The 14,007-nt window shown below is 35.3% G+C and overlaps 1 protein-coding gene across 2 annotated transcripts in view; it reads right to left on the reverse strand.

The window, feature by feature from the left end:
* The window catches only part of CADM2 (cell adhesion molecule 2), a 377,294-nt gene that overhangs the window by 1,443 nt on the left and 361,844 nt on the right, over window positions 1–14,007 (reverse strand). For both annotated transcript variants that reach the window (XM_083362037.1, XM_083362038.1), the window contains one exon: window positions 1,639–1,764. In XM_083362037.1, the coding sequence (XP_083218163.1) occupies window positions 1,639–1,764 (126 nt within the window). The remainder of the gene's footprint in view (window positions 1–1,638; window positions 1,765–14,007) is intronic.

The raw sequence follows: 14,007 nt of genomic DNA on the forward strand, positions 1-14,007 counted from the left end.
CATTATTTAAATAATGAAGAAAGAAGTTGTAATCATAATTGCTTATTTCCTTTGTATCTTATTGTAATTAGTGTCTTTGAGAAAATGTACAACAGCTTTTGGATGAGACTGACTGATTACACTAGACACAGTATGGTAAAAAAAAAATCACACTATGATTTAGTAAGATCTATGAACCTGAATGAGGACTAGACAGTTTATATCTCTTTAAACAATACTCACAATCTGTATGCCTATTTACCACCGTTTGTCATAGCTACTTTTACATTTATTATGGTACTGAATCACCTCTAAGAAGGGAATAAAGTGCTAATAATACTTTAGTATTTATTTTATTTTTTAAAAAATGTATTGCCGCCTATTCACTCACGGCAACTCAGGGCGGCTTACAGGAGATAAAATGACAGACATATTATAATTTGAAAAGATTAAAAATATGTAATAGTAACAAGTTTATTATTTTCTTTAATAGCTTTCTCTTTCTGTTACAGAAATGTGTAAATAAATTTCTACCATCCTGCAACAAACATGCCAATCTATTTCTGGATGACAGAAATTGCAATGCAAAAACTTCTCTAAGGCACCATCTCAAAGAAAGCTGGTAAGTTGAATTAGTTTTTCCAAGACAAAGATGTTCCTTAGGACAATCAATCTCAACAAGCAGACAACCAAACTAAAAATAATAATAACATTTTGTTCTTGAACTATTGCAGCAATTAAGAGAATCGAGATTCTTATTTCAGGCTAGCTGTTTAAAAATGAAAAGTTATTTATAAACTTGTCCGATCTGCTTATTAAGAATTAAAAGCTACATTTCAGTTTTCCGATTGAACGTATGCCCTTGTAAAGAAGTCTCACTGATTTAAATGGATTACTATCTTAACACAAAAGCAATGTTGCCTTTGTTACATTCTTCTTTTAAAAATGTTAGATAAAATGCACTAGAAATCCCTAATACAATTCTGTAACAGAAGAAAATAATTATCCAGCATTTAAATGAATTTACTCTTAAGTAGCTATTAATGGGACACAATATTAATTGCCTCAAACCATATTTTAAATATAAATATCTAGATCTAGAGATATTATATAATCGTACAAAAAGAGCAGTAGAAAGCTGTTTAACTGGATTTTGTACGAAACTTTCTGTCCATGGTTATAAAAAGTAAAACCTAAATATCTAAAAGAGAAAAAAATATCAAAAGTTGTAAAATAACTTTTAGATAAAACTAAAAAAATACATTTATTTATTTTCAATAAATATTTGAGGCCAATAATTTTTGATTGCTAGTGGGTGTTTGGGTGTTCATATACTTTATACAGAAGATTGATATAACAAATTAAAGAAAACAAGTAAATATACAAATAAAAGTCTGTAGCATTGCACAAACCAATATCTCTACTGCCATTTCACTTGTCAGATCCTCTGAGTCACTGACTTCCAGCATGACCTTGGACAAATTAATAGATATTATTTTGCCACAGATAATCCAAATTAATGGGTTTTGCAGACACAAGGATAAAAACGAGGACCTTAACAAAAAAACAAATTCTGATGCTTTCTTATCAGAACTGAGTTTTCATGGGACCAAGAAAAGAATATAAAAGTTTATGTCAGCTTGATTAAATCCATCCTACCTTTATGTCTTGCCAGATATCGACCAAGAAGAATTATAGAGCATAGTGTGACAAAGACAACAACAGCTACTATCCCTCCTATAACAGCATGATCTGGTACATTTCTTCCAGCCAAAGTATTGGGATCTAGTGGGGGAAAAAGTAACAAAAAGGTAGATTATTTAGGATGGTATGAAATGACCCAAGTATTGACACTGAAATTTAAAATAACATGAGGGATTGTCTGTCTGTCTGTCTGTCTCTCTCTCTCTCTCTGTGTGTGTGTGTGTGTGTGTGTGTATGGAAAGGAGGAATATGGCATTTTAAGAATACACAGAGGAGTTATTTCCCTATCCTTTTCTTATCACCACTATAGCAGTGCTTGTAGTCCCAGACTGATACAGCCCTCTGGACATCACAACACAGAAGCAGAAGAAAAAAGAAGAAAATTTTCTATCAGAAGTTAGCAAATGGGAGAGGTTTCTAGTCCTGTCTTCACTGCTCTATAACTGAAAATCTATCCATGGTTATTTATAGAAGCAAAAATAAGGAGTTGAGAATTGGGGATCAGATAGAATCAGTAGAATAGACTCTACATAATACATAATTTATAGGAATGAATCTCAGTGGGAATTCTTTATATATTCCTTTTGTCATTTCCATCCTCTTTCTCTAGAAATAAAAAAAAATGAGGAGAGAAAAGGTATAGCTGAGCAAGTCCCAGAGTTGACTGAATCTGCATGAATTGAACCAGATAAATATAAATGCAGCCCAAAAGAATACGGTTCATTTTCAACTTTTGAATTTAAAGCAGCCTTCTGATTTACGCTGGAACAAATTCAAATAGCTGTTAATAATCCATCAGATATTTTACACTGAAATCTTGCCATATTGACCATTTATTTTTGAAAACCTTGTTCTCAAGTACCAAAAGTAGTATTTTGTCTATTAGCCTTAAATATAGTTTTCTCCACTTGGCATTTGTTAGATATGTTGGATCTCCTGTGCCAGAATTCCCATCCAGGCAAATGCCATGATGGAAATGATAGCTATGAATATTGAAGTGCAAGAAGCAGCTCATGTAATGTTAAAATGCATTTGTTTGTACTTAACAAAACTTCAACTCTGTAATGATATTGTATACTGACATCATGCTAATAGTTTACATGCGTAGAATTAATTTTAGCAATTATTTTGAAAATTGCTATGTATATTTTGTAACATGTGAGTATTGTAACCAAAGATTCTCTTTAAGAGTAATCCTTAATTTCTGCATATGGACTAAGGTGTTGATTGGTTCCTAGCAACCAATGTGAAGTACATGTTAGTTTCATCTTTCTTATAGCCCATCTCTTGTTCCTTGAAAAGAATAATAACTAATAACTTTACTGTCACTTTGAATGTACACTAATCGGCATACATTAAAATGAAATTTCATTGCATTCAGTTCTCAAAGGGTCACCACCTCCATATACACTACATACAGTAAATGTGACAAAAATAAATAAATAAATAAGTACAGAATTATGCATATATTTTATGACACAGAGAAACAACAGTCTAGTTTGGGTTATATACACATGTACACGACGAACAAACAAATCTTGCGAGTTTACCAGACGGATGGCATAGGGAACAAAGCTATTACAGAATGGAGTAGTCCTCCTAGAAATACTTTGAAACTTCCTCCAGTGGGGAGCAACAGAAACAGACTGTAAAGGGGATGTGTAGGGTCTCTAACAATGTTTTGAGCATTAAACACATAGCGCTTATAACTAGCATCTTGAATCCCAGGAAGCAAGCTTCCTATAATATTCTTGGCTGTCCTTACCATTCTCTATCTGAGGCCCTGCTGCCACCAAACCAGACAGTGATGCAGTTTGTTAAAATGCTTTCAATCTTGCCTCTGTAAAAAGTGGCCAGGACAGAAGGAGAAAGATGTGCTCTCCTCATCTGACACAGGAAATGGAGACATGTGGAGAGACCAACTCAGATTGTTAGTTATCTGCACCCCTAGATACTTAATACTGTTGACCACCTCTACAGCTGCATCCTTGATACTGAGTGGAGTATGACTTTGTTGGGTCTTTCTGAAATGATCTCCTTTGTTTTATCAACATTTAGAACCAGGTTACTTTTATTACACCAGTCTCCATGAAGGAGAACTATGCCCCTATTTTATTGAATATAATATCGTTCTTTGTACCATCCAGGACTGTGTTTTATCAGGGATATGCATTATGCAGGTACTATTACTTGTATTAAAGCAGATGGCAGTAAAACATCCTTTCAAATGTCTCATTGGAAGACAGGGAGGGAAATGCTGAATGAACGTGATGAGAAGAAATAGCAAATCAGCTATGGGATTGTCTGGGGAGGAGGATTCTTCCAACTTTACACCATTCATTCTCCACTTATTTTATTTATTTTATTTTTTATTTTAATTCCATTTATATCCTGCCCTTCTCCGAAGACTCAGGGCGGCTTACAAGCTTAGCAGTAGCCTTCATTCTATGTATATGCCTGCTTATTAGGGCTTTCACACCCCCCCCAAGCGGCATTATTACAAAGTCAGCTTAATTGCCCTCAACAATCTGGGTCCTCATTTTATCTACCTTGGAAGGATGGAAGGCTGAGTCAACCTTGAGCCTGGTGGGATGCGAACCTGCACTAATTGCAGGCAGCTGGTGTTACTTAAGGAGGCATAGGGAAAATATGAGAAAATATATTAAACCTATTATCTAAAGGTGAAAAGAATGACTCATAATAACTTTTCTATCATGAGTTTTTAAGATTCTCCTTCCTTTTGGTCATGATTTGGTTAATGCATGGCTTTATTTGCACTTTTCACTTGGACTAATCCATAGAATACATGGGAGATGCTCTGTGAAATTCCTGTCATAAATAGCAACTTACGAGAGCATATTTTTTTTTTCAGCCAGAGATAATACAGCTAAGGGAACTTCTTCACAGTCACTATTTTCACTAGTCTAAAGCTCACAATATAAGTTACAATACCCCACAACTGTTCTTGTCATGACCATTCTGCCACTTCCTATATTGTTTACGGATCTATTCTATATTGTTTATGGTGGTCTCTCTAGTTATCCCTACTGAGCATAGATGCAAACATTTGGCTGCTACAATGCCGATTGTTCTTGTCCTAATTTCAACCTGTATTTGTTTTTGCTGTTTCTTCTTACAGATCAAAGAATGCTATGGCAACACAAAACAGTAAGGGCAACTGAGTGGAGGGAGAGCCAAGAAGACAAGAAAATTGTTGTGAATAAAAGCTGCCTGGTTCCAAGCTCTAGGACTTGTGTTCTAGAACTGAAATTTCAACAATACCTCCTCTACTCTTGCTTCACAAGAAAGTCATTCACTAATGCAACATGTTTGGTTCTTGATCATATTACAAAATAATCAATGTGTCTAAGATGCCCCAGTAATTCAGCTGGTATAATTATTTTTATTGTTCTAGTTGTTGTTGTCATTATTATCAATATTATACATGTCCTCTTCATGACGGATTCTACAATGGAACACAGAAAAGGAACAAGAAAATAATCCGATAAAACAAAAGATAATAATGTAATCTGCTCAAAGGCAATTAAAAGACATGTAAAATGTCTATTAAATATGTGCACTAATAGGATATATTTAAATACATGATATAAAAACAAAATTCTCTTCAAAAACAGTCTGATATTGCCACAGATGCTATCCCACAAATGCCTGGATAAACAATCATGTTTTAAGTAGCTGTTTAAAACAAGAAAACATGGTGCACAACTGTATTTATTCTGGGACAGCTCGGAAAATTGGACACTACACTAATACTGATTATTCCTAATCAGCATACTGCAAGCCAGATAGGTGGAACCAGATTCAGAGCATCCTCAAATTAAAACATAGGTTGGATGGTATTGGAAAAACCATCTTTTCTAATACTTAGAATGGAAGCTGTTTGAGATTTTACAGACTCTAATTAGTACTTTGGAAAAGGCTAGAGATGTATTTTGAAAATAGGTATTAAATCATCCAATTTACCTGAAGGTTTATACACACACAGGCACAAACAAACAGATGTACACACATAAACACACACACACACTATACGAGCTCTGACTTCTGTGCTATCTTTAAGGATCGTCCATGGAATAAATTGCAGCAATCAAAATTTTAAATTATTAATATTTAGGGCCCTGAAGCTATACATTCCTGGGCAAGTGTGGTTACAGCGAATCCCCAAGCAAAAACTGGCACCTTGAGAAAAAAATTGCCTTTGAAGAATCAAAGGGAACCCCAAAGTTATACAACTCTTCTTCTGAGAGAAATATAATACAATCATCGCTCTCATTCTTCAGTCTAAGAGCACATCCAATGGATATGGATTCAGCTTCAAATATAATCAGTATATAAAACACAGATATTTAAAATTATTATTATTTAAATTATTTTAGTAAGGTACCCTCAAAAATATGAGCTGATGATAAAGGAACATGACATTTTTGTCATGTCAAAAAAAATCTTTACAAATAATATATGGCAAGCTAAAACACAATCATTATTGTCAAAACATTAAGCATACAGGAATGTATTATGTACAGAACAATGTGTTATCTTTTTAGTTTTCTGATAGAAGACTAATCCCTCGGGTGAATTACAAAAAGTAAATGCATTTTCAGTTATCTTTTATCTTATACAATTAGTACTTCCCTGCTTTGTTCTTCTGGGTGAATTAAAGGTAGATTTTGATTCTCTCTCTCTCTCTCATACACACACACCAATAATTTGGGTAAAAGTAAGAGGCCTGCAACTCCCAGGAAGTAAATATGTGTGGGATTATGTGGAGAAAGAGGAGAAGCATTTGCTTGCAAATAAAAATCAAATATGTCCACATCTTCTTTCCCATCAGAGTGTTGATAATTGTATCTGCATAAGATGTTAGTTGTATATTTAATAGTTTTGAAACAGTTTGTTTCCCATATTCATGTACATTTCTAAATGACATTCTTACCAATGGAACATTTTTCCCCAAGTTCAGATAATTTAAAAAGAAAGCTGAAAATGCACCAGTTTTCATATGACAGCAGAAATTGAAGAATTTTGGAAAAATCCCCCTCCCCAAAGAATATATTAATATAGAAAAATACAGTATGGACTTTATAGAGTGATACAGATAAAGATAGATATAGATAATATAAATGTTATTGATTATATAGCTACAGATGTAGATGCAATATGAATACTTCATTCTGTACTGTCAATGGAACAGATTGATATAGAGAACATATTCTCTGTACCGGAACAAAAATAAGTTGTCTAGATAAATTAGAAAAGTTTGCAAAAAAAAAGAACCTTCCTCACCCTCACTGGATTCAAATTTGTTTAATAATAAAATACAGCCTTCATGCAATTTTCAGAGAATAGTCTTTCAAGTAGAATGAATGTTGCTTGATGTTTTCAAACGATGATCCAAGCTTATAATGTTCTTTCCAGGACCCTGAATATTTTCATTGATGTGAACTCTGATATTATTTCATATAACCTTTATGTTCAGCATTTTAATAAACAATATATTAATAGAAAACAAAATTTATCAGTTTATCTCTTCCTATTTTTATGCTGCCATTTTTATCTGTTCTTGACTTTGCATTTTTTCATAGATGTAAAGTCAGATATTATTTCACCTAATCTTTATATTCGGTAGGTTAATAAACTTAATATACTAAAGGAAACCAAAATTATTATCAGTTTATATCTTCATTTCTTATATTAACATTATATTCTCTCCTTAAGACTTCGTGAGTGATACTTACTAAATATATTCATGAAGTTTTTCTAGCCCAATCTTTTTTTTTCCCCAGCAGCCTGAAAGACTTGCTAGGGATTATTTCTCTCAAATAGTTTGAGAAGAAGTGCCAAAATAAAAAATCCTTCTTCTATAGAAGTGGAAATCTCAGACACAACCTATCCCAAGTGTTTATGTTTCTTTTTCATAACTCCAGGAAAAGACCACTTGACAGGTTCACCGGGGACCCACATTTAGAAACCCACCTAGGACAATTTAGGAGTTGAAAATCTACAATTGTCTGTCTACTCACCTAAGAAGCCTATTCAATTTGGGTGAGAAATGGAAGCTCCCTGGAGGACATATGTGGAGTTTCCCCAACCAACTTGCTCTGACTAAAGAAGCTACTTGGATAGGCAGTGAAATCTTTCGAACCAACAGGAAAAGAAAAAAGAAGTCAAATTGACATGCTTCAACTTCCAGACAATGTCGTATGGAAATAAAATATATAAAAAATAAAAAACCCTTTCCAGACAATACCTAGGGACAGACTGCAATTCCTTTCAAATAGTCATAAAAAGGTAAAATAGGGGAGGTCCTTGGTGCTCTCTGAGCTTGATTGCTTTCTTGCAGATGTTTCATTACCCAAACAAGGTAACATTTATTTATTTATTTATTTATTTATTTATTTATTTATTTAATTTGTATACCGCCCTTCTCCCGAAGGACTCAGGGCGGTGAACAGGGCAACATCAGTGTTCTCTCTCATCATCAGTGCTTTGCAATAGATTATTTGGAAATAAGAACAACTAAATGTCATCGGTATTAGGTAAAGTAATCAATGTAAATCTAAACCATAGTTTAGCACAATAGCCATTGGCTTCAAAAATCTTTCAAGGTCCATCAACATTTCAGTTTATTTTATTCATCCGTCTACTTATCTTTTGATCATGCACTTGAGAAGAGGTATCGTGAATCTCTCAGTATAGGAAAAAAAATGTCCTGGGCAATTTTTCACATTATATGTCAATTGAGCCATACTCCAATCCAATATCAGGCAAAATGCTATCTCACTTATATTACATATAGATTATAACACTCTGTTAGAGTATTTTATTTTATTTAATGGCCATGTCATAGAAATGCATTTTGGTTAAAAGGTTCTCTGGAAAAAAAAGTCAGCTTCCTGACATGTATTTGAAATTCTTTTTCTAATTAGAGCATAACACATTTTTGATTAATGTATTTTTTATTAATATAACTTAATTTTACAATGAAAATATATGTTTTAATACTTAAAGTGGTTTTTCTAATCGACAAAAGAATATTTTTCAGTGGAAACTATCTTGCTTGCATCTCTTGTTTTCTAGTGTGTGGAAATCAATTAAAATAAATTACACCCAGTGCTGTTTTCATAATTCTCTGTGGATTCACAATTTTATTAAATTATTTTTAATTCACTTGGTAGGCAAGGAAAAAATTATAGTGGCAACAGAGGATTAAAATAGATTTGGATAGATCTGGGTGGTAACTAAGTTGAATAAATTATATTGAAATAAAACAATGAGCAACTGTAGATATCATGAGCAAGACACAGATAGGATCTATATCTAGGGATCTAGAAATAGAGCACTTGGTCCCTTCCATAAATCTCTTGTCTGGGGCCTTGGAATTTAAATCAAAAACTTCTGAAGGACATTAAATTATTTAACTCTTGGTATTTCCAGAAAAAAAATATATGTAATAATTACCAATAAAAGAAAAGCAGACCATTTCTTGGGGTATGAGCAATGCAGAAAATGTTTTCTCCACAGAGTGGTGACAATTCTCTGAAAATTCAACTAGATATGCTAAATGCATACCGTGCATCTTGGCCCCTTTTTTAGTTTTATTTACATTCTGATTTCTAATGGTTCAATAGCAATAGCACTTAGACTTCTATATTACTCCATAGTGCTTTACACCGGATTTACAGAATTTACAGAGTCAGCATATTTCCCCCAACTTCTGGGGCTCCCTCCCTGTGTTGGCTTTGCTCCGATGTACCTGGAACTGGGCATTTGATCTGTCGAATGCATGGTGTGGATCAAAACCTTTAAATGGTGGTTTCGGGTGCTCTTTTCGGCAGTCCCTGGTAGCTACCTCTCCCTCATGTTTGCTGACCCTCATACCTCTCGTTGGGAGAGGGAGCTGATGAAGAAACTCCACTTGCTAGGTTTTATGGGAGATGCCTTGGGAGATTATAGCCTCAAGGATGCCCAGTCTAGGGTAGTCCAACGGCTTGTAGACATAGATTTGCAATATTTAGGAGCCAGAGCTAACAAAACCTGCTCCCCTCTGATCTTCAGCCAATCTAATAATTATGGACTGAGGATAGCTTCATACTTCATACACTCTAACCATCCCCAAATATAAAAGAGTCTTCTGCCTAGCCCATTTCAATGTCTTGCCCTCAGCACTACTCGACGGGCGATTTAAGAGGCTCCTGATTAGCGCGCGACTATGCCCCTGTGATAGCGCTGAGGCTGGAACTGTGGAGCATGTCTTTTTATACTGCCCTATGTATAATGCAGGCAGAACTAAATTACTGTCTCTCCTTGAAATAGACCCTTCTGGTTCCAATGCTAGTAATTTGGTCTTATATTGTCTAGGGGATGGCTCCTCATACATCACTTCTCAGGTTTCTAAATTTCTTTTAAGAGCTGTAACTATTAGAGGAGAACGTTGTAATTCCCTTCAACCAAGGCTTCTGGTGTCCAATTGTCTATGATATATATATAAAAAAAAGAGGAACAAACAGCCACATGCTTCTCCCAGAAGAAGGAAGCTAAAGCCTGATGATGACGGATGGGATTCCGTCGAAACGTTGCGCCTACACCTTTAGTTCTACGCAGGGAAAAACCCGAAAAACCAAGGATCCACATACAGGCACCCGCGAAAACCTCAGAAAACACACACACACACACACATATATATATATATAGTCTATATATATATAGTTTGTTTTCTGAGGTTTTCGCGGGTGCCTGTATGTGGATCCTTGGTTTTTCGGGTTTTTCCCCGCGTAGAACTAAAGGTGTAGGCGCAACGTTTCGACGGAATCCCATCCGTCATCATCAGGCTTTAGCTTCCTTCTTCTGGCTAAAGCCTGATGATGACGGATGGGATTCCGTTGAAACGTTGCGCCTACACCTTTAGTTCTACGCGGGGAAAAACCCAAAAAACCAAGGATCCATATATATATATATATATATATATATATATATATATATATATATATATATATATATATATATATATATATATATATAGCCCCCAACAGTCTGGGTCCTCATTTTACAACCTCAGAAGGATGGAAGGCTGAGTCAATCTTGATCCGGTCAGGATCAAACTGCTGCCAGTTGGCAGAATCAGCCTGCAGTACTGCATTCTAACCATTGTGTCACTACAGCTCAAAGCCACCACATGAGAGAAAAGAAGTTTTCCTTATTATGTTTTTAAATAGAAATTACTGCCAGTGGTTGCCATTTAAAATATTGGTTTATGTGTACGTAGTGGATGGGAATCAGAAGGATGAGAAAGGATAAGGTAAATTATACATCAGCAGCAATACATTTTAATGGAGTAATTTTTCTCTGTTCTAATAAAATGACATTGATTTATTTTAACAATTAAATTCTGGTTTAACATACTTTCTTCCAGGCAATAGTATATAATATTATCCAGTATTATATTTAATTGTAGCCTATTTATAGGAATTTCTGTTAACAAAATTAATGCAAAAGTTTAGTAACTATAATCATTCCCCTCCCTCCCTCCCTTCCATCCTACTATTAAGTATTAGAACAAATAAATGGACTCCTAATAATGTTGATTTGGTTTATGAGCATTTAAAGACTGAGTGTGGTTATCTAGAGTATTTTTACATGTATAATAATAAGCAGGTTAGTTATTGGTTCATGCTATTTCCTTACCCTCTGTGTTTTTTTTCCCAACAGGGTTAATTGCCCCTGTCTCATCATACTACTGGAAAAAAGTATTAGGTCTAGTATTACCAAGTTGCATCTACATTAGGGTGTCACTGACAAATTCATTCCTGGTTTCTCTGGAGACAGCAGTAAAGGTTTAAATGAAAAGGTTCAATGTAATTACTACATATATTTCAGATTAAATAAATGTGATAAAAGCTACCATCTGGCAATTGATCAAATGTGCAAAGGGAGAGTTGATTTTCAATTGCATATTAGAATATGTCATTGAGAACAGTCTCTAATGTTATCCTGTACATTATTTAACATTTAGGTTTGCTTGACTAAAACATACACACATACACATACACTCTCTTTTTACATGGGAGAAAATGAAATGTGGTCTAATCTTAAAGTGATTAGTCAAGGTATTAAAAAACAACAGAGTGGTTTTATTTCATTAAATTACAATTCTACTGAAACAAGTTGAAGTATGTAACACAATTCTGTTTTGAGCTGCAGTTTACAACATTAAAATCAGACTGACCATTCACATAGCTCAGGGCTTTTCAACCCGTGGTATGCGTACCACTTGTGGTACTTTGCCACATGACAGGTGGTACGTGATTGCTAGCCAAGTGTAGCAGGGGAGGGGAATGAGCCTAAGCCAGGGGTAGGCAACCTTGGCTCTTTTATTACCCATGGACTTCAACTCCCAGAATTCCTAAGTCAGTTATGCTGGCTCAGGAATTCTGGGAGTTGAAGTCCATGAGTCATAAAAGAGCCAAGGTTGCCTACCCCTGGCCTAAGCGAGCCAAGCCTGAGGGAGAGGGAGAGGCAGCTGCAGCTACAGGACTGTCTGGGCTCAGCAGAAGCCTCAGGAGCCGGCAGGGCTCCAGCTGCTTGGCGCTTCTAGAAGCAGCTTGGAGCTGGAGGTGAACTGAAGAAAAAAAGGGGGGGAAGAGGAGAGGCTATAAAACAACGTAGTTTGGGTGGGGGAAGGGGAAAAAAGACAACAGGAAAGGTTTAATCCCTTTAAACCAGGGGTCTTCAAACTCGGCCCTTTTATGACTCATGGACTTCAACTCCCAGAATTCCTCAGCCAGCATGCCTGGCTGAGAAATTCTGGGAGTTGAAGTCCATGAGTCATAAAAGGGCCGAGTTTGAAGACCTCTGCTTTAAACAAATGTAATTAGTTTTACCCCCTTTAATTGAATCTGTCTGTGGCTTTTAGAAAGTTTTCTTTGAAGGTAAACTGGCTTAATTTAAAGCTAAAGCTTTTCACAACTGTGGAGGCTTTCTGTCTGGGGGATTGCAACATTGTGACAGTTGACACACCTGAGGCAGCTTAAAGAGGAAAAAAACGGAGTTTGTGTTTCTTTATTTTCTTGCTTTGCACTTGATTACTGTGTCTTTAACGGTACAGGGAAGGGATTGGGGAGGGTGTATTCTTACAACACTGTGGAAGAGCTGAGAAGAGCCAACCAGCTAGCTCAGGAGTCTACAAACTTAGCAACTTTAAGACCTGTGGACTTCAACTCTCAGAATTCCTCAACCAGCCATGAGGAATCACTTTTCTTTTGCACTGACAAATGTATGATGAATTTATCCATGTTTATTAATATGCACTACTACCAGCTAGCTCAGGAGTCTACAAACTTAGCAACTTTAAGACCTGTGGACTTCAACTCCCAGAATTCCTCAACCAGCCATGAGGGCTGAGGAATTCTGGGAGTTGAAGTCCACAAGTCTTAAAAGTGCTAAGTTTGAAGACCCCTGAGCTAGCTGGTAGTAGTGCATATTAATAAACATGGATAAATTCATCATACATTTGTCAGTGCAAAAGAAAAGTGATTCAGCAAAGGAACAGCCACCGAAGAAATTAAAATTGGTACTTTTTTCTTTTTTTCTACAGTTTAGAATAGTTTATTAGATTATAGAAAAAAATACAAAAGCAAATAGTAGGAGACAGTGAGGAGGAAAAATTGGGGAAAAGTTAGGGGAAAAAAGAACAGAGTTCCTCTGTTGCAGTAGAAGGAATTTCAACTTTTTACTTTTTCATAATATTATAAACTAGCCATTTCTATAACAACAAATGAATCTAATCAGTAAAACCCAAAATCCCGCCCCCTTTTTTTAAGTCATCAAGTTTTTGACACCTTGCTAAGCACTGGTAGTACTCAAATATTGTCATGTCCTAAAAGTGATATAATCTGTGAAAAAGTTGAAAAGCCCTGACATAACTTATTGTAGGCTCCACTATTATAAATACTTTCTATTTGTATTATCAGGAATTCTCTATTTAGTATGATTATGACTAACCCAAAGATGCTATGACCTGGATGACTGAGAATCTCCATAGATTATGACTAACAATTTTGGGAACTGGAAATCCATTTATCTGGAAGGCACTATGCCTGGAGAATTCAAAATACTACAGCAATGGGATTACACACATACATACAACGAATCATACACCATTTGCTCCAAAACATCTGTCATGCCACTAAGTTAACTTTTATTCTTCAAGTATTCAATATGCTTCATTAGGGTACAGATTCTAAAGATGCAACTAAAATTAGCTCATGTTTCCCAACCGTTGTTTCTTAGATATATTGGCCTACAAAT

This window comes from Vipera ursinii (genome assembly GCF_947247035.1).
Source record: "Vipera ursinii genome assembly, chromosome: 4".
NCBI classification, from domain to species: domain Eukaryota; kingdom Metazoa; phylum Chordata; class Lepidosauria; order Squamata; family Viperidae; genus Vipera; species Vipera ursinii.